General features: G+C 33.0%; 1 protein-coding gene and 1 long non-coding RNA gene across 2 annotated transcripts; both read right to left on the bottom strand.

Annotated features, from left to right (window-relative positions):
- Positions 1-2,983: 2,983 nt before the first annotated feature.
- LOC136070193 (uncharacterized) lies at positions 2,984-3,862 on the bottom strand. The gene is made up of 2 exons (XR_010631479.1): positions 3,778-3,862; positions 2,984-3,701 (listed from the first exon to the last, which is right to left on the bottom strand). It is a non-coding gene; the product is annotated as an uncharacterized LOC136070193 (long non-coding RNA).
- Positions 3,863-4,561: 699 nt separating this feature from the next.
- Positions 4,562-9,812, bottom strand: LOC112004847 (uncharacterized). The gene is made up of 6 exons (XM_065779788.1): positions 9,640-9,812; positions 9,303-9,479; positions 7,243-7,419; positions 5,661-5,896; positions 4,871-5,008; positions 4,562-4,791 (listed from the first exon to the last, which is right to left on the bottom strand). Exons 1-6 carry the CDS (start codon positions 9,710-9,712, stop codon positions 4,618-4,620), a joined length of 975 nt encoding a protein of 324 aa, XP_065635860.1. The 5' UTR covers positions 9,713-9,812; the 3' UTR covers positions 4,562-4,617.
- Between the last annotated feature and the right edge of the window lie 10,657 nt (positions 9,813-20,469).

Below are 20,469 nucleotides of genomic sequence, written 5' to 3'. Positions count from 1 at the left end.
GTCGGTTCTGGAGCTCCTTGGGAGTTAAGGTGAAGATGAAAGGATAGCAACTTACCATGACTTATTCGAGAGATTGGATGGCCTTCCTCTGCATCCTCTTGTTGTGCCAGGGTTAGTGCATACTCATCCTGAAGTTATGCCGGGGCCGGTGCAACTATGGGGTCTTTTTTTTTTTTTTTAATAAAAAAAATGCGATGGGCCTATAGTGGCTCATTGCATTTTTTTTTTTTTTAAATAAACTACAGTGGCTTATAATTTATAAACGCCACCATAGAGTTTAAAAAAAAAAAAAAAAAAGGCTTATAGCGGCCTTTATAAAAGCCACTATTGGGTCTATTTAAAATAATAAAAATGAAATAAGCCTATAGTGGCGTTTATAAACATCACTACAGGGTTTTTTTTTTTTTTTTTTTAAATGAAATGGGCCCATAGCCACTAAAGAATTTTTTTTTTAAACTAATGAAGTGAGCGGCGATTATAAACGCTGTTATAGGTCAAATTTATTTATTTATTTTTTTTTTTGGCTATAGTGTCGATTATTGACTATAGGGTTTATTCTTTTTTATAAATGAAATAGGCCTATAGTGTTGTTTATTGCTGATTAGGGCCCACCCAAAGAAATACATCTCTTCCAGCCCAATTCAATGCTACAAGAAATGCAAATCGATTTCTCTAAATCAACATCCCTCTCCAAACCAATGTAGCATCTTGAGAGGATTGCTATTCTGTAGTCCACACCTTAGCAAAATGCTATCATTATGTGTGGTTCTGTAGCTTATTCTCATTTTTTGCTTCACTTCCTTCGTGTTGTTTTCCATTTGGTTTAATGTAAGTTTTTTTGGGCCTTTGCCAAAAAAGAAAAAGCAAAGAGATCACAATGTCCACTAAAAAATAAAATCAAATAAAAATCAAATCTTGGAAATTTAAATACATTCCAACTTCGGCTCAGTCTAATATTGAACCTACAATTTAAGTAGTGTCACACGCTCATGAGCTAAACTCAGCCAACCATAAGGCACCTTACACTTATGGGCCATGTACATACAATCAGTATTTGTCAGCCTCAAAAACAAACTACAAGCACAATAGAAACTACAAGAAAATCTGTAACAAACTCCCAAGATTTCTGGCAGAGGCTCAATAAACACGATTAACTTTACAAGGAAGAACGACAATACTTATACAACACTTTCCTTTTACTTTATACCGATGAATACAGTAGCTATCAACACCAATCACATATTCCGATTCAAACCACTAGAACTTAAATGATGCCTTGTAGAGGCAAGAGGAAAAGAATAAAAGAAAAAGCTCTCTTGCTTCTATGACAAGTGAAGATTCTTCTATAAAATCCGAGTATCATTAAGGAGGGTTTACACAAGATCGAAATTTGGGTTTCTCAACCTTCTGTGAGGCCTCCCATTTTGAAAAATTGTATATAAAAAAATTGTCTACATTATTTGAAAAATTATATATTTTAAATATACATAATTATGTACATTCTTTGAAAGTTTGGATATGAAATGTACAAACTTTACATTCTCATTCTCAGTAATTTATAAAGAGAAAAGCTTGTAAATAAAAAAAGTTGTGTGCTTTGAATTTACAAATTGTGTGTAAATTTTTTTGAAAACTGTGTATTTTAAGTGAAAAATTATGTATATTGAATACAAAATTGTTTACATTCTTTTAAAATCAGGTACAATAAATATATAATGAATATACATAATTACGTATATTTTTCCCCCAACTTCTATATTATGTATATTATGTGAAAAAGTGTGTACATTTTATCAAAAAGTCTTTGCATTATATGAGAAAATTTGTATATCATGCAAGTAAGGGTGACAAAATTGGACACGACCTGTGAATCCGATATGACACGACACGAAATTAACAAGTTATGAGTTGAGGGTAAATGAATTCGTATCATATTTGGGTTGACACGATTAACTCATTTAATAAATAGGCTGGTTTAGTGTTCAACCTATAGAACCTGTTTGACCTGTCTGGCTCATTTGATTAAATGACATGTTACTAATATACCTTTCATATTTTAGGTATATAAACTTATTAGTTGTTTTGGTTTACTTTCTTTGGCGAGAAATAATATGTCCACAACATTTTTATAACATTTTCACAACAAATCATAAGCAGTAGGTTGTTATTGGTTGTTATTATTGAGGTAAAAAAATAATCTTAGTGTTAAGTTCAAATTTGAACAAGTAACAACTAATCACCTATGATTTATTGTGAAAATGTTATAAAAATGTTATGGACGTAACACATCTCTTTTTTGACATAATGTGATTGATTTTTGTGATATAGAGATATGCTTTAGTTTTGAATAATATTGCTGATATAATTATTTGTTAGTTCGGAATTTTATATTAAAAATATTTTTTTTTTTTTTTCGTTTCGATAAATTCTAATAACCAAGTCACATAACTGACCCGTTTAATAAATAGGTCATGTTAGAATTTAGAAATCTTGACCCCTTTAATAAACATGTCAAGTTAGTATGATCTATATAGTCAAATACTCATAAGTTGATACGACATGAATTACCGCCCCTACATGCAAGCATCTGACATAAAAACATCCCCTTAATAAAATGTGAACTCCACGGAGTACATGGTTGTAAGACCCATACACTATGAGAAAGGTTATGAACACACTTATGCATCAATTACTAATATACAAATAGGGAAGCGAGATCTAACACAGTACCGCAAGAGACGAAGTGTTAAATGGGAGTACATTTTCTGGCTCACGGGTTTAAGATAGGAGTCCAAACTGCAAAATTAATTACTCAATTCAACAGCTTGCTGAAAAGGATATATCCCAAAATTCAAATTTGCCAAGTGCACAATTTAATCAATAATGAAACAAACAATTCTACGGTTGATCAATCAGACCAATCTCTGTTATGAAACCTCAAATATAAAACCACGACATATCTGGCCACAGAGAGGAGAGAGAGGAGAATGAAGTATAGGAAAATTAAGTATTGCTGGCAATAGTCATCAACAAGTCACTAGTACTACATACTTATAAACCCCATAATAGAAGAACAAGTTATACAACAAGGAAATTGCCCTTATCAACAAGTCACTAGTACTAAATACTTATAACCTCATAATAGAGAGCAAGTTATATATAAGGAAATCGCCTTTTGATCACTTGCACCTTTGCTTAACCAAGCCTGAAATAGTGGGTTATCAAAAACCCTCCATTGTTCTTCAGCCGGCTCAGCAAAACCCATGACATTAGCCTGTATCATAGCATCTACCTTTCCATGGCTGTCGGTCAAAGTGTCATCACTTCCCTCCTTATCATCATCACTGTGGTTGACAATTTTGTCAGCCATGTTTAACAACCAGGCCTCCAACAATAGTCATCAGATCCTTCAACTGATCAGCATACATCTCTGACTTCGTTAATTTACAACTACTTATGACATCACAATCTATCAAAGATACATATTCCTTACGCGAAATAGGAGATTTTACTTTGTAAATTCTAAAACATATGAGAAAGATGAGAGAGGCTCAACACAAAAGAGTCTCCTCAAGAGTGTGAAATATGAGGATCTAGCAACTGCGCTTCTGATGTCGAAGCAGAGTATCAGTACTTGTTTCCCCAGACGGATTAGGCAATGCATCCATGTCTTGAAACACAGGGGGCTGAAGCCTTTCTGTCTACAAAGTTCAGTTAGAGAAGGTGTAAGCAATTATTTGTTGTATAAAAATATTAGAAAGATGAAAAGACACTTACACGACGAAAGATATAAGGCTGAACTGCAATCCCCACAATCAAGCCAAGTAAACAGAGAGTCCCAGTCCAGAACCCAAATTGAAACTGCTCCAATGCTGGAAAATATGTAAATGAAATCTTATTTTCTTATAACAGAATTAGAACACTATTAAAAGCTACTAAATACAGGTAAAGAATAAATTTCATGAGGGAAGAGACAAATGCACCGAAAGTCGTCATAATATCTTTTGGGGAGGGGGAGCAAAGATACAACTAATAAAGATAAAACCAAAAGGCACAACAGAACTCAACCAAAGAAAAGAAAGAACTCCAAATCTGTATGACTAAATTTGCTCAAATAATGTGAGAAATCCCAATCTGTGACTCGGAAATGGAAATAGGCAGATATACAAACCCTTACAAAACATCATAAGAAACACTCCAGTGTTTGTAAGGGTTTGTATAGTACATGTTTCTAGCATAAAACATTTGATATATCCGGATTTTCTAGAAAAGGGAAAAAATGGTGTATAGAATTTTTCTTGATAATCACACACACACAGAGTAGGTCATGAACCCAAAATCTCACCCTCAACCTTCCTCTTACAAGAGGAAATGTCAATTGAACTAAAACTTATTGGTTTTTTTTTTAAGTGTTTAGAAACTTGTGCTATTAAGAGACTCAATATGCAAATATCAGGATTCAGGACCCNCAAAACCAGGCCTCCAACAATAGTCATCAGATCCTTCAACTGATCAGCATACATCTCTGACTTCGTTAATTTACAACTACTTATGACATCACAATCTATCAAAGATACATATTCCTTACGCGAAATAGGAGATTTTACTTTGTAAATTCTAAAACATATGAGAAAGATGAGAGAGGCTCAACCAAAAGAGTCTCCTCAAGAGTGTGAAATATGAGGATCTAGCAACTGCGCTTCTGATGTCGAAGCAGAGTATCAGTACTTGTTTCCCCAGACGGATTAGGCAATGCATCCATGTCTTGAAACACAGGGGGCTGAAGCCTTTCTGTCTACAAAGTTCAGTTAGAGAAGGTGTAAGCAATTATTTGTTGTATAAAATATTAGAAAGATGAAAAGACACTTACACGACGAAAGATATAAGGCTGAACTGCAATCCCCACAATCAAGCCAAGTAAACATGAGAGTCCCAGTCCAGAACCCAAATTGAAACTGCTCCAATGCTGGAAAATATGTAAATGAAATCTTATTTTCTTATAACAGAATTAGAACCACTATTAAAAGCTACTAAATACAGGTAAAGAATAAATTTCATGAGGGAAGAGACAAATGCACCGAAAGTCGTCATAATATCTTTTGGGGAGGGGGAGCAAAGATACAACTAATAAAGATAAAACCAAAAGGCACAACAGAACTCAACAAAGAAAAGAAAGAACTCCAAATCTGTATGACTAAATTTGCTCAAATAATGTGAGAAATCCCAATCTGTGACTCGGAAATGGAAATAGGCAGATATACAAACCCTTACAAAACATCATAAGAAACACTCCAGTGTTTGTAAGGGTTTGTATAGTACATGTTTCTAGCATAAAACATTTGATATATCCGGATTTTCTAAAGAAAAGGGAAAAAATGGTGTATAGAATTTTTCTTGATAATCACACACACACAGAGTAGGTCATGAACCCAAAATCTCACCCTCCACCTTCCTCTTACAAGAGGAAATGTAATTGAACTAAAACTTATTGGTTTTTTTTTTAAGTGTTTAGAAACTTGTGCTATTAAGAGACTCAATATGCAAATATCAGGATTCAGACCCCTGGCCCAAACCCTTCCAAATTCCTCACCCCCCCCCCCCCCCCCCCCAAAAAAAAAAGAAAAAAGAAAAATCATAAATGTAAAATATGTTTCTCATCCATATATTGTGAATGCATTAATGATTTTCAAAAGCTCACCAAATTGAGAACCCCTAACACAATCCTCAGCCTTGAGACTAATCTGGCGGACCAATTGATTCCCATGATCTGAAATCAGTAAGGCACATTTTTCAGGAACAAAAGATATCTCAAAATCATCTGAGAATGATGCATTCTTTGCAGGTCCATCTTGATGGCCTGGATTCTTTGAGTATCCTCCAGCAATTGTCTTCACACCTAACATGTGTCATTAAAAAAACAGAGACTGGAAGTCATAATACACCCATGGAAGATATGCCTACTGTTCTAAATAAACTAGTTCCCTCAGAGAAGATCTTTGAGTAGAACAACTAAGTGTGTCAACATCAGCTTCTGGCACAAAAAAGAAAGTTTGAGTACCCACTAATCACTTAATGCAGTGAAAGGTAATTTAAGTGAATAATTAGACCCTGAAGATATACCCGCAGTATGCTTCCAACCTCCCATAGGAGAGAAAATGCAAAAACAGAAAATGAAGCACAAGAAGATATGCTACTAGTCCCTACATAAAAAAAAATCTTCGTTTTCCTTTTTTACTACTTTTGCCTGCAGACCACGCCCAACCAATTTTACATGCACATACATACATATATGTACGTACACTCACATGCATGATGTATATATCTTTGTACACACAGGTGGAAGGAAGGGGAGTGAAATTGTCCCTTAAGAAAGGTCTTGCCTTGCCCCAACAGATGCCAAGAGTCATGTTGCCCCATCAACATTACCCACATTAAAATGGACATTTAAACTTCAAAAAAAAGAGTTAAGAAAAAATAATGGAAAGAATATTTCTAACAACTTCCAGGTATATTATCATATTATACAATTTTTATAATGATTTGTTCTTAGTTAATAGTAATTTTTCTATGCAATTAGTTATTCTTTTCTATTTTCTCTTAAAGTTTGACCCAATTACATGTCTAAAAGATTTATCATTATATCAAATATAGATTTTTGTTTGTGCCCATGATTAATAAAATTAAACTACTAAAGGATTATTGAGATCATATGGAATCCTAGCACAATGAAAACTATATGAAGTCACAATTGAACCCTAAACGATTCATATCAATGTGAAAAATACATTACGTCTTGTATCAAAATTAAATTGTACTTTTTAATTATTTTGAGTTTATATTTACATTGATCAATGTTTGCCGAATCAATTTTATGTTTCAATTTCCTCCCTTCCCAAATTAAAAATTCTGGCACGCCACTGTTTACACAAATGCACATGTACATAACATCTTTTTGTTTTTGTTTTCTATTGGAAAGTTAACATTTTTTGGGCAAGTCTTGAACCCACCACGCCACCTGCACATTAATGTATGTATGTATGTTTTAGTGACATGTGTATTAATGTATCTAGTTATATAGTCAAACACATAAATACATAAGTAAATGGTTTATGTATGTATAAAATCACATACAACATGGCCACATGACAAGTCCGCACAATACCAATAGATAAAGCTTTAATTAATTATAATTAAAACAAGAACACCAACAACAACATCAGAAAGAGAGTTGGGAATTGGGACCTGTATTGCTAATCTTTCGAATGGCATGGTTAGTCTTATCAGCAACATAAACATTTCCTTTTAGATCAACAGCAAAGCTCCGAGGCTTATTGAACCGAGCTGAATCCAATTCCCCATCTGCATACCCGCCATTTCTATCACTAGCTCCAGCTAACCGATTCACTTGCACCTTACTCTCTGCAATTATCAAACTAAAAGTATAACTCTTGTCCTTGAACTTTTTAATACCAATCAATTTCTTCCTCAACAAGTATAGTGACACAAAAAAATTCCACGATTTTATGAAAAACCAAACACAAATAGACACCTTGGCAAATTGTTTATTTTATTTTATTTTATTTTATTTTAAAGTTGCATCCTTAGCATTGCCAAATATTTAACCGAATCCAATGCAACCTTTTTCACAAAATGTTAATGCATCAAGTTGTGAGTGATGCATCATCATTTTCACATGTCCACGGCTAATATCACTTTTATTATGCACTAATCACAACATGTCGCCTCAACAATTATGCATGTGTTAGGTACAACAAATACATCCACAACTTAAACCAAATTCCATTTCGGAAAAAGTTGAGCTCCAAACTAGTTTAGAGCTATGTTCCACCAATCCATTATCTAATGATTGAAAAAATCATCCATGTGTAGTTTTAATCACATGACTTTTTTTTTTAATTTTTTTTTATGTGTTACATGATTAAATAATACACATGAATAGTCTGATAAATTGCCGGACCAAAAAGATCACTACAAATAAATTTGAAGCTAAACTTTCTCCATTTCACAAACTTGTTAAATTACCAATTATCCCAAAAGTCATAATACTGGAGAATTTTAACATTTTAGATGAGAGGTAGAAAAAGATCACTACAAATAAATTTGAAGCTAAACTTTCTCCATTTCACAAACTTGTTAAATTACCAATTATCCCAAAAGTCATAGGTCTGGAGATTTTTAACATTTTAAATGAGAGGTAGAGTAAATACAGAGATCGAACTCAACATGTTAATACCATGTTAAATTCCCGATCGAATCATAAGAATACACAAACTTTGGCCAAATAAAGGTTAGTGTTCTTAGAACCTTTGGATGTGGGAAAAGATAGAGTGTAGACGATACTACTGACGGAATCAAGGAGCAGGAGATCGGACGATCCAGGTTTGGAGAGGATCGAGCGTGGGTTGATGCCAAGCTTGTGGCCGTCGATTACTGTGGTTACTGTGTACCCTTCTTCGATCTCCACTACGTCCCTGGCTAAAACTGAAAATACAGAACAAGCTTAAGGGTTATTTCTTACTATTTAATAATAAGAAATTAATATTAAATTTAAAAGCCGTTGGAAATAGACTGTAAAGGAAAAAAAAAAAACAGACACCTTAGCAAATTTTTTTTTTTTTTTAAGTTGCATCCTATGCATTGTCAAATATTTAACCGAATCCAATGCAACTTTTTTCACAAAATGTTAATGCATCAAGTTGTGAGTGATGCATCATCATTTTCACATGTCCGCTGCTAATATCACTTTTATCACGCACTAATCACAACATGTCACCTCAACAATTATGCCTGTGTTAGGTACGACAAATACATTCACAACTTAAACCAAATTCCATTTCGGAAAAAGTTGAGCTCCAAACTGGTTTAGAGCTATGTTCCTCCAATCCATTATCTAACGGTTGAAAAAAACCATCCATGTGTAGTTTTAATCACATGACCTTTTTTTTTTTAATGTGTTATGTGTTTAAATAACACACATGAATAGTCTGTTAAATCGCCGAACCAAAAATATCACTAAAAATTTGAAGCTAAACTTTCTCCATTTCATAAACCCGTTAAATTACCAATTATCCCAAAAGTCATAATTCTAACTCTTCCTAAACCTCCCCTTAATAATAAGTGGGTCCCGATCAGAGATTTTTAACATTTTAAACGAGAGATAGACTAAATACAGAGATCGAACTCAACATCTTCTGCTCTAATAACATATTAATATCATGTTAAATTACCGATCGAATCATAAGCATACACAAACTTTGGCCAAATAAAAGTGTTCTTAGAACCTTTGGATGTGGGAAAAGATAGAGTGTAGACGATACTACTGACGGAATCAAGGAGCAGGAGATCGGACGATCCAGGTTTGGAGAGGATCGAGCGTGGGTTGATGCCAAGCTTGTGGCCGTCGATTACTGTGGTTACTGTGTACCCTTCTTCGATCTCCACTACGTCCCTGGCTAAAACTGAAAATACAGAACAAGCTTAAGGGTTATTTCTTACTATTTAATAATAAGAAATTAATATTAAATTTAAAAGCCGTTGGAAATAGACTGTAAAGGAAAAAAAAAGTTACTGGCAAATGAAAAACCAGAAATGAGAGTTACTGTTATGGAATTTATTTACCGCGATGATGAAGTGAAGCGAGGTTGAAGATGAGGAAGAAGAAGAAGAAGAAGGCAGCGAACGCAGAGGCCATGATCGCAAAGCTTCTTGAGAGAGTTGCGTTTGTTGGGAGCGGATTGCGAAGTGCTTTTTTTTTTTTACTTGTAATATAGCTCTTTATTTTTACTAGCTAGTGCAATTGCTACTTGCTTGCGAAAGCAACCTAAAGTTTGGTAATGGAACCGTGTTCCTTAGATCTTCCAACACGTGGCGTGCTTAGGCATCGATAACCGTTGGATTAAAAGTTGGAAAGAATCTTCTTTTTCCGAGCTTTTCTAAATAAAAACAATTGCTTATTACTATTTTATGGTTTATCCGAAAAAACTTTGTTTAGTTTTAAAAATTGACATTTTATCCTCTTGATGCAAATTCTATTTGTCTCGTTACCTATCTCTCTTAAAAACAAAGACAAATTTATATTTTTTTTACCCTTTTATATTTCTCTCTTCTCAAAACATAAAAAATTAAAAAATCAAGAGAAAAGAAACATAAAAAACTAAAACATCAAGAGAAAAGAAGATCTAAATACTGCCAAAATCTTGTAGTTGAATTGACACTTCTCCATATACAAAGTGTCTAAGGGTTTAGGGAGAAAGGGTTTGAACTGCGAAGTTAGTAATATGTTGTAATTATCTATAAAAAAAAAAAAAACTAAGTTTTGTAAGAATCAAAACATAGCTTTTAATTTAGATCAAAAAAGATTGTCAAATATGATCAATTGCTCCATTTGCCTTGTGGTTTATTGAAAAATACTTTGCTTACCTATATTTAAAAAAATGCTAAAACGCAAAACTGATTTCTAAGTTTCACCTTTTGTGTCATTTCAGTCTTTTAAGTTTCAGTTTTGTCATTTCAGTCCTTTAAGTTTCAAACGTTGTCAATTCAGTCTTCCGTTAACCTTCTGTTAAGTGCTGCCTTCATGGTTTTAAAAACGGAACCGGACATCAAACCGTTTTTTTTTTCAATTTCCGGTTCAACCCCGGTTTTTGACCGGTTTTTGGCCGGTTTTCCAGTTGTTGACTGGTTATTGACCGGTTATGGGACTTTTAACCGGACCGGATTGGCATCCGGTTCCCGGTTGAACCGGTCAAACCGGCCGGTCCGGTCCGGTTTTTAAAGCAGTGGCTGCCTTTACTAACTAAAACGACATTGTTTTGGATGATTTTTTTAAATTTATTTCTTAATTTAAAAAAAAAAAACTAAAAAATGTTAATATGGGGCTAGAAAGTCCAAAGATACTCATCCACATATGTATTGGGCCCGAGGCCCAAATTGAGGACGAGGACATATCTGAGGACAAACACATGGTGTCATAGAGGCTCATAGTTATAGGCGAAGAAGATAGTGTTGATCGTAACAGTCTAGGAAACTACGTCAAGGATGAACCCTTCCTTGATTAACCAAGGCCGAGGTACAAAGAAGTGTTTTACCGACAAAGACAACCTTCCATACCATTCCATATGAGAAGATAAGTACTAATGAATCCTGTGATATCAGTGGACTGAAAGTCTCAGGCGTTGATGATTTAGTGACTGAGTCATGAGAAAACAAACATAAAATCAGAGGAGACCGGTGAAGGCTGGTCAAGAATCCTCCGATGGCAAAGTTAGTCTTTTTCTTTTATAATTCCAAGTATATTGGAAGTATCAGAATGCCTTACCCTCTCTTAGTGATCATTTATATAACATGCGGGGAACGGTTATTTATTTTGGTAACCGTTCCTATTGTTGAGGAGTGCGAAAGATTCGGGGGTAACTTCCATAACTGCTATGGAAGTTAAATTATTTGTGTCTGTGTTCTACAACCCTTGGGTTTAGCTCGTAATGGTCTGACTTCTCGCATGCCTGATAGAAATTTGAGTCGTCTAAGACTCAACATGCTCAAGACATAACAACTTCGTCCGTGTTCCAAGGATGGACGGACGAGCATGTTATGGACAAGCATGTTCCTAAGTCCGTCTTTTCTTTGGACGACATATAAGGACGAGACATGCTTCATGGATTTTTATTACCACATTAATTACTACATGTGAATAGGACAAAACGTGATCATGTAGTATCTCAAAGGAAAGCTGCTATCTTTACATTAAATGCACTGCAGCTAACTCTCTGACCGCATTAATGTGGAGGTGATACCTGAATAGTGTGTTTCAACCTTACAGCTACTGTATCGTGACTTAGAGGATGGGCTGATGGGATAAGTATCAACACCAACTTTCTGCCATGCACGTGTAAGGTGGGAAGGAAAAGGAAGGAGAACATAAAAAAAGATGGTGGCAACAAGAAGAAAGGGAAAAAAGAGTAGGAGAAAACACTATAGTGTTCAGAATCCAAACTTGTAACTTGATTTGAGAATAAAATACAAAAACAGATCCCCTCGGACTTCGCCAAAGACAATTTTTTTTCAATACAACCCTATTTCTTTTCATTCTCTTATCATTTGAATCAATTCCAACATTTGTTTGATCAACTAAAGCCCAATTTTATAACCCATTTCTTTACAAATTCATTGTTTGGAGCTTTTTGGGCCTAAGTCTACCCACATAGTAGGCTGGGATTTCAATCCTGATCCTTACAGTTAATTAAAAAAAAAAAAAAAACAAAAACAAAAAACAACTTGGCTCTGGGAACTCTGTTTTTGGAGGCACAGAACAAGATGTTGGTAATGGTAGAGCAACCATTAATCCAAAACCAAAGGAAAATGCAAGACCAAAAGGCCTTCAAAGCACACCTGAGTCCTGCATTTATCCCTATGAGCTCCCAAAGATGCCACCAATTCAGAGCCATATTGGCAGACTAGTTAAGAATTTGTCTAAATACTTGAGGTTTTTTTACTTTCTCAAAAAAGTTGGATTTTGGTGTTTGTTTGGATACAGAAGCAAAGGCAAACTGAGGGAAAATATGGCAGGAAGTTACAGGAATTGCAGGCAAAGTTGGCTTCCTCCAATGAACTGCGGCAAAAACTGGAACGAAAGGTTTGCGCTCAACCTGCTCGATGAAATGCCGGTCATGAAGAATCTAAAGTTGTTGTTAGTAATAGGACTTTTCTTTAAAGTATAAATTTGCTTTAATGTCTCTAATACATAACCTGTTTTTTTATATAATATTTTTATAAAGGGAAAAATATTATTTTGGAATAAAATAAGCAATCCAAATGTGGAGCAAAGTACCCAGGAAAAGAAAGAAAAAATAAAGAGTTTATGTTGAATTTTGTTTGGGAGGAGGGGAAGTGGGAGATGAGTAATTTTCATCCAACCCTTCTCCTCCCCATTTTCTTTCCAATTTGGGGGGTTAAAAAGTGGTGGGATTGGGGAAAAATTAGATGAACTCACTCAATTTTATTTCCCTCAAAATCACTCTAACCAAACACCTCTCTCATCCAAATTTTACTTATTTTCTCTTTCTCATCTTCCATCCTCCTTATTTTCATTTCAACCAAACATAGCGTTAAAAATGACACTTCATTATTGAGGTTTTATAAATATATCAAAAAATGAATAAAAAAAGTGCAACAAATAAGTTTATTCCCTCCCACAAGTTACTTTACTAACGAAATACTCCATTAGATGAAATTGACTTATCAAATTGCATTTATAAAAGTTTGATAGAAATTCTCATTTCATGAAACTTCAAAGAAATTGGTAGTGTTTTATTTAAATTTTATTTTTTTAAGACATGATAGGCTCCACTCTTTGATAATCCCCTTTAATATCATATCAAGACATCAATTTGTTTTTAGAGAAGTAGAAACCCAATCTAGTGGATAAGAGGAATATGAATAGGCCCATGGATATGGCATGAAGCCGTCTAGGTTGTGGGTAATAAAGTTATCACCATATAATACATGTTTATAGTCCCAAACAACAAAAGATTGAAGACAAGCCTTTACATCCTTAATTAAATTGGCTAATTCCCACGAACTTCATCTTCACTAGCTCAATAGCTTTCACCACTCCTATGGAGTCCCCTTCAAAGAGCCAGCAAAGCAACTTGAGCTTCAACCCAAATAGGAGAGCAGATGGGAGTGTTTTGTCCATGAAAAGGGATAATTTACCTCGTGGATCACTGCATACTGCTGCAACCATACATTGCACTAAAATCTAAGCAGCATCAAGCTGAGTTTCACCAACCTTCGAATGGTGGGACTTGTAAGTCTGTTGATTTTGTGGGCTAATTGAACATGCGCAACTTTGGATTTCTTCAACTAGAATGTGGTTTTTTTTTTTTTTTTAAACATCGTACACAAACTGCAAACAATAAGAATTGAAGCAAAAATGAAAAATTTACACTCGTCATCTGCATTGCAAACTTGAGGGGAGTAAAATCATGCGTCACCATGCATTCATTGCATGGCAAGGGCTTATATGTGATACCCAAATTGTACAGATTTTATTGTTTGGGTGTGTTGTATGAACGTGTACTAAGTCTCATAATAGATGTTTATTAGTGGATCTTAGATTTATAAATAATTATAAGGAACTCTAATTGCAACTTTACTAGTCCTTTTAGGGTGTAAGTGTAGACTTGGCTAGAATGTTCGTGGGTGGGTCGCTACATGAAGTGTACTTTATGTTAAAAACCCAGGCAAACGCATGGATGCAATTAAAAATTAAATAATTTTTATTATAAAATATAAATAACTAGTCAAATTATTAAAAAAATAGGATGTAACACATGCATATGTATAGATAAATTAAAATTAAACACAATTTTTATCATAAAATATATATAATTAGTCAAATTATTTTTTGAAAAAGCAAACACAATAAGTCACATTAAATTCTTACCTAAATTTAATACTACTTATGATCATTTTTTTCCTTCTAATTTTAATAAGATAGAACGTGTAGTGATATTTGTTGTGTGATTATTTTTATTGAGCATATGTGATTTTTATATATATATATATATATATATGTATATATATACAATTTATAGTTCATTAATATTAGATTATTAGTATTTTGCACTCATTAATTCACTTAGCACAAAAATAAAGAAAAAAAAAAAACTTAAGTAACTACATGACATATACTTAAGTGAATAATTGTGATATAGNAATGGTATTTATTTTTGATTTAATTATTCAAGTATTTTACTCTACACCTTTTGAGAAGCAGTTGCAAGAAAATGAATACAAGCATTATCGTCTTTACTTGAACAAAACAGGTGTAAGAAAGTTCCTCTTTCCATTGTTGAAGAAGGATCGAGGGGCTAAAGGGGCTACAGGAATGACGTAGTTCCCTGAGCCCTTTGTTTCTCTTCTCCTCTTTTCTTTTCTTTTCTTTTTTTAATTAAGAAATTAAAAAAAAAAATCCAAAACAACGTCTTTTTGGTCAGTAAATGGCAGCACATAATAGAATGCTAATAGATAACTGAATTGACAAAATTTAAAACTTAACGGACTGAAATGACAAAAGGTAAAACTTAAAAAGTCAGTTTTGCATTTTAGTCTTTTAAAAATTAGCACTTTACTCACCCGAGGTAAGCTTCATTCGTCTCTTATTACCCACCACTGTTAAAAACAGCAGTAAATTTGTATTTTTGTTACATTTTTATGTCTCTTTTCTCTTAAAACATAAAAAACTAAAAAATTAAGGAAAAAAAAATCTAAAAGCTAGGTTTTGTAAAAATTAAAACCTAGCTTTTAATTTAGATCAGAAAAGATTGTCCAATATGATTGATTGCTCCGTTAAATAACATTATGATAAATGTAAAACAGATTTTCAAACACATGCCAGTTTATACTTGTATTCAGGAAAATACTCCATAAAATTACGAAAGAATTCAATAGACCAATGTAAGATAGACCCGAAAGTACTACATACGTTGCTTTCTGCATTGCCTTCCTCGCAGCAGCTCCAGTTCTCAATGCATCTACAGTTTCAGTAGTTGCTTTTGCACCTTCTAACAATATCATCTGCAACATTGATATACAAGAAACTTTAGATATTAAAATCATTCCATGCAGCAACAAAACAGAAAACACACACCTTTTTAAAATTTAAAAAAAAAAGAAAAAGAAAAAAGTATAAAACACTAGTAGATATAAAATAAACAAGCATACCTGATCTTGGATTCGCAATTGGAAATTCCCAAGCTGCTCTATTTGCTGTTCATATAGCCTCTTCCTCTTCCAACATTGTATAGCCGCTGCAGCGCACAAGTTAGGATTCAACCAATTATTGTTAGCACAGGTTAGCCTCTTCCTCTTCAAACATTTGTTTTTACATTATCATAATGTTATTTAATGAAGCAATTGATAATATTGGACAATCTTTTCTAATCTATATTAAAAGCTAGGTTTTTACAAAACCTAACTTTTAGATTTTTTTTTTTTTCTCTTTATTTTTTAGTTTTTTATGTTTTGAGAGGAGATAGACATAAAATGGTAGCAACAATACAAATACCCATGTATTTAACTAAGGTGCGTAACAGGCTAGGACACAAACAAAGCTAACCTTAGATATGTAAAGTGTCAATTTTTAAACCACAGTAGGCAAAGTGTTTTTTAGGCAAACCACAGGTGGACAAAGTGTAATTTTCCCTTATTTTATTTACATCAACATCTCACAAACATTTTAGAATCCGGATGAAAAAATGAGAAGATAGAAAAGTTGAGAGATAAAAGGTATTTTAATTTTTATCATTTGTGTTTGGTTAGAGTGTGGAAAATGGAGAGATAAAAATAGAATTAGTATAAATTTGCTTTAATGTCTCTAATACATAACCTGTTTTTTTATATAATATTTTTATAAAGGGAAAAATATTATTTTGGAATAAAATAAGCAATCCAAATGTGGAGCAAAGTACCCAGGAAAAGAGAAAAAATAAAAGAGTTTATGTTGAATTTTGTTTGGGAGGAGGGGAAGTGGGAGATGAGTAATTTTCATCCAACCCCTTCTCCTCCCCATTTTCTTTCCAATTTGGGGGGTTAAAAAGTGGTGGGATTGGGGAAAAATTAGATGAACTCACTCAATTTTATTTCCCTCAAAATCACTCTAACCAAACACCCTCTCATCCAAATTTTACTTATTTTCTCTTTCTCATCTTCCATCCTCCTTATTTTCATTTCAACCAAACATAGCTTAAAAATGACACTATCATTATTGAGGTTTTATAAATATATCAAAAAATGAATAAAAAAAGTGCAACAAATAAGTTTATTCCCTCCCACAACGTTACTTTACTAAAGAAATACTCCATTAGATGAAATTGACTTATCAAATTGCATTTATAAAAGTTTGATAGAAATTCTCATTTCATGAAACTTCAAAGAAATTGGTGTGTTTTATTTAAATTTTATTTTTTTAAGACATGATAGGCTCCACTCTTTGATAATCACCCTTTAATATCATATCAAGACATCAATTTGTTTTTAGAGAAGTAGAAACCCAATCTAGGGATAAGGGAATATGAATAGGCCCATGGATATGGCATGAAGCTCGATCTAGGTTGTGGGTAATAAAGTTATCACCATATAATACATGTTTATAGTCCCAAACAACAAAAGATTGAAGACAAGCCTTTACATCCTTAATTAAATTGGCTAATTCCCACTGAACTTCACTTCACTAGCCTCAATAGCTTTCACCACTCCTATGGAGTCCCCTTCAAAGAGCCAGCAAAGCAATTGAGCTTCAACCCAAATAGGAGAGCTAGATGGGAGTTGTTTTTCCATGAAAGGGATAATTTACCTCGTGGATCACTGCATACTGCTGCAACCATACATTGACTAAAATCTAAGCAGCATCAAGCTGAGTTTCCACCAACCTTCAATGGTGGGACTTGTAAGATCTGTTGATTTTGTGGGCTAATTGAACATGCGCAACTTTGGATTTCTTCAACTAGAATGTGGTTTTTTTTTTTTTTTAAACATCGTACACAAACTGCAAACAATAAGAATTGAAGCAAAAATGAAAAATTTACACTCGTCATCTGCATTGCAAACTTGAGGGGAGTAAAATCATGCGTCACCATGCATTCATTGCATGGCAAGGGCTTATATGTGATACCCAAATTGTACAGATTTATTTGTTGGGTGTGTTGTATGAACGTGTACTAAGTCTCATAATAGATGTTTATTAGTGGATCTTAGATTTATAAATAATTATACTTAAGTGAATAATTGTGATATAGTTCCCACATCAATTTAGACACATGACACAAAATTGGATTCTAATTTCAAATTCTAATTAAACTTTCTCTTAGCTTTACCTATGTATATATAGGCAAAACTTAGAGAAAATCTAATTAAAATTTACAATTGAATTCAATTTTGCATCATATGTTATAAATTATTTATTTTTAGAGATAGTTTTATTTCTTAGTTTTTGAGTCAAATGTGGGACCACATCAGAAATATCCATTTAAGTGAGCTATTGTGTACAAAAACCAAAGACTCGAACATTAAAAAAAAAAATTAAAAAAAATGGACAATTTACATTTTCTATCTAATAATATTCTTTCAAGACTTTTTAAAGAGTTATAAAAAATATAAGAATAACTATTAATAATATTTAAATTATATATGTAAGATTTATACTATGCATCTCAATGTATATTTTTCAAATTTATCTATGCATATGCATGGGGTTACAAGCTAGTTATTATATATATGTGTGTGTGTGTGTGTGTGTGTGATATACCATATTTGGAGTTCAAGAAACATAACAACGTAGACATCAACATCCCTTAGGTAGAGAATAAATAAATTATAAATAGGATAGTTATAATATACATATATATATATATATATATAGGCAAAGTTTAGAGAAAATCCAATTAGATTCTACAATTGAATCCAATTTTGCGTCATATGTCCTAAATTAGTTATTTTTAGAGAGAGTTTTATTTCTTAATTTTGGAGTTAAGTGTAGGACTAAATCATAAATATCCATCAAAGTGAGTTATTGCTTAAAAAAACCAAAGAGTTTATAATTAATGAACATAAAAAAAATTTAAAAATAGACAATTTACATTTTTTACCTAAAAATGTTCTTACACGACTTTTTAAAGAGTTAAAAAAAATATAAGAATAACTATCAATTATATATATATATATATATAGATGTGTGTTTTATATACCATATTTAAAATATATTTGGGGTTCAAGAAACACAACAACGTTAACATCAACACCTCTTAGGTAGGGAATAAATAAATTATAAATAGGATAGGTAATAAAAAAAATTAAATTATATATATACACAAATTTAAGCGGGATAAGACAAGATGAAGACAAGCAAAACTTGTCCCTATCCTGTCACCTATTTAGGGTGGGGAAACTTGCGCAGGGTAAAGAGGGGCATGGTGGGAAATTTTTGTCAACCCCACTCTTAGGGAGCAAAAAAAAAAAAAAAGAAGAAGAAGATTTTAGATAATTAGTGTTTTGAATAATACACACCTTAGTAATTTATTTTCCAAATTACACAGTTGAATTGAATAGAGTTACACACACATATATATTTAATGATTTGAACTTATGATGCCCATTTCATGATAATTGATCTATATTATCATGCCAAAATACCAATTAAATTAGGTGTAGGCAAGTTTTAAACCTAAGTTACTTATTTGATGGAAAGATACATTTAACATTTTTATTTATGACGTAGAGACTTTACTAGTTGAATTATCTGAGGGGGGGGGGGGGGGGGGGATATGTTCATGTGTAATATGCATCACTCTAACAAAAGGTAAATTTCATTTACATAACCCATAAGTGAGGTCCACTCTTATATGAAGAGCACATATTGTATGTAGTTAATTTTAATTAATTCAGATAATTCAACTAGTAAAGTCTCTACGTCATAAATAAAAATGTTAAATGTATCTTTCCATCAAATAAGTAACTTAGGTTTAAAACTTGCCTACACCTAATTTAATTGGTATTTTGGCATGATAATATAGATCAATTATCATGAAATGGGCATCATAAGTTCAAATCATTAAATATATATGTGTGTGTAACTCTATTCAATTCAACTGTGTAATTTGGAAAATAAATTACTAAGGTGTGTATTATTCAAAACACTAATTATCTAAAATCTTCTTCTTTTTTTTTTTTTTTTTTGCTCCCTAAGAGTGGGGTTGACAAAAATTTCCCACCATGCCCCTCTTTACCCTGCGCAAGTTTCCCCGCCCTAAATAGGTGACAGGATAGGGACAAGTTTTGCTTGTCTCATCTTGTCTTATCCCGCTTAAATCTGTGTATATATATATAATTTAATTTTTTAATATTCCTATCCTATTTATAATTTATTTATTCCTACCTAAGAGTGTTGATGTTAAGTTGTTGTGTTTCTTGAACCCCAAATATATTTAAATATGGTATATAAAACACACATCTTAATATATATATATATATTGATGATGTTATAAAATGTAACCTCCAAAATCGTCCATATGGTTCGTCCTGGGAAAAAGAATGGAGGAAGGGCGCAACAAAAAAAGCCGTCCGTCCCCATCAAACCTCGTCTGTCATAAATTAAGACGGATGAGGCCTCGTCCGTCCAAATGACGGACGAGGCAAACATTCTGAACTTTGAGCCAAGCTCGTCCGTCCTTAATTAAGGACGGACGAGGCAAATATTTTGGGGGCATGGTGGGAAATTTTTGTCAACCCTACTCTTAGGGAGCAAAAAAAAAAAAAAAAAAGAAGAAGAAAGAAGAAAGAAGAAGAAGAAGAAGAAGAAGATTTTAGATAATTGGTGTTTTGAATAATACACACCTTAGTAATTTATTTTCCAAATTACACAGTTGAATTGAATAGAGTTACACACACATATAT

This window comes from Quercus suber, unplaced genomic scaffold (genome assembly GCF_002906115.3).
Source record: "Quercus suber isolate HL8 unplaced genomic scaffold, Cork oak 2.0 scaffold_217, whole genome shotgun sequence".
Classification (NCBI taxonomy): domain Eukaryota; kingdom Viridiplantae; phylum Streptophyta; class Magnoliopsida; order Fagales; family Fagaceae; genus Quercus; species Quercus suber.
This window is presented reverse-complemented; position numbering and strand designations above follow the sequence as displayed.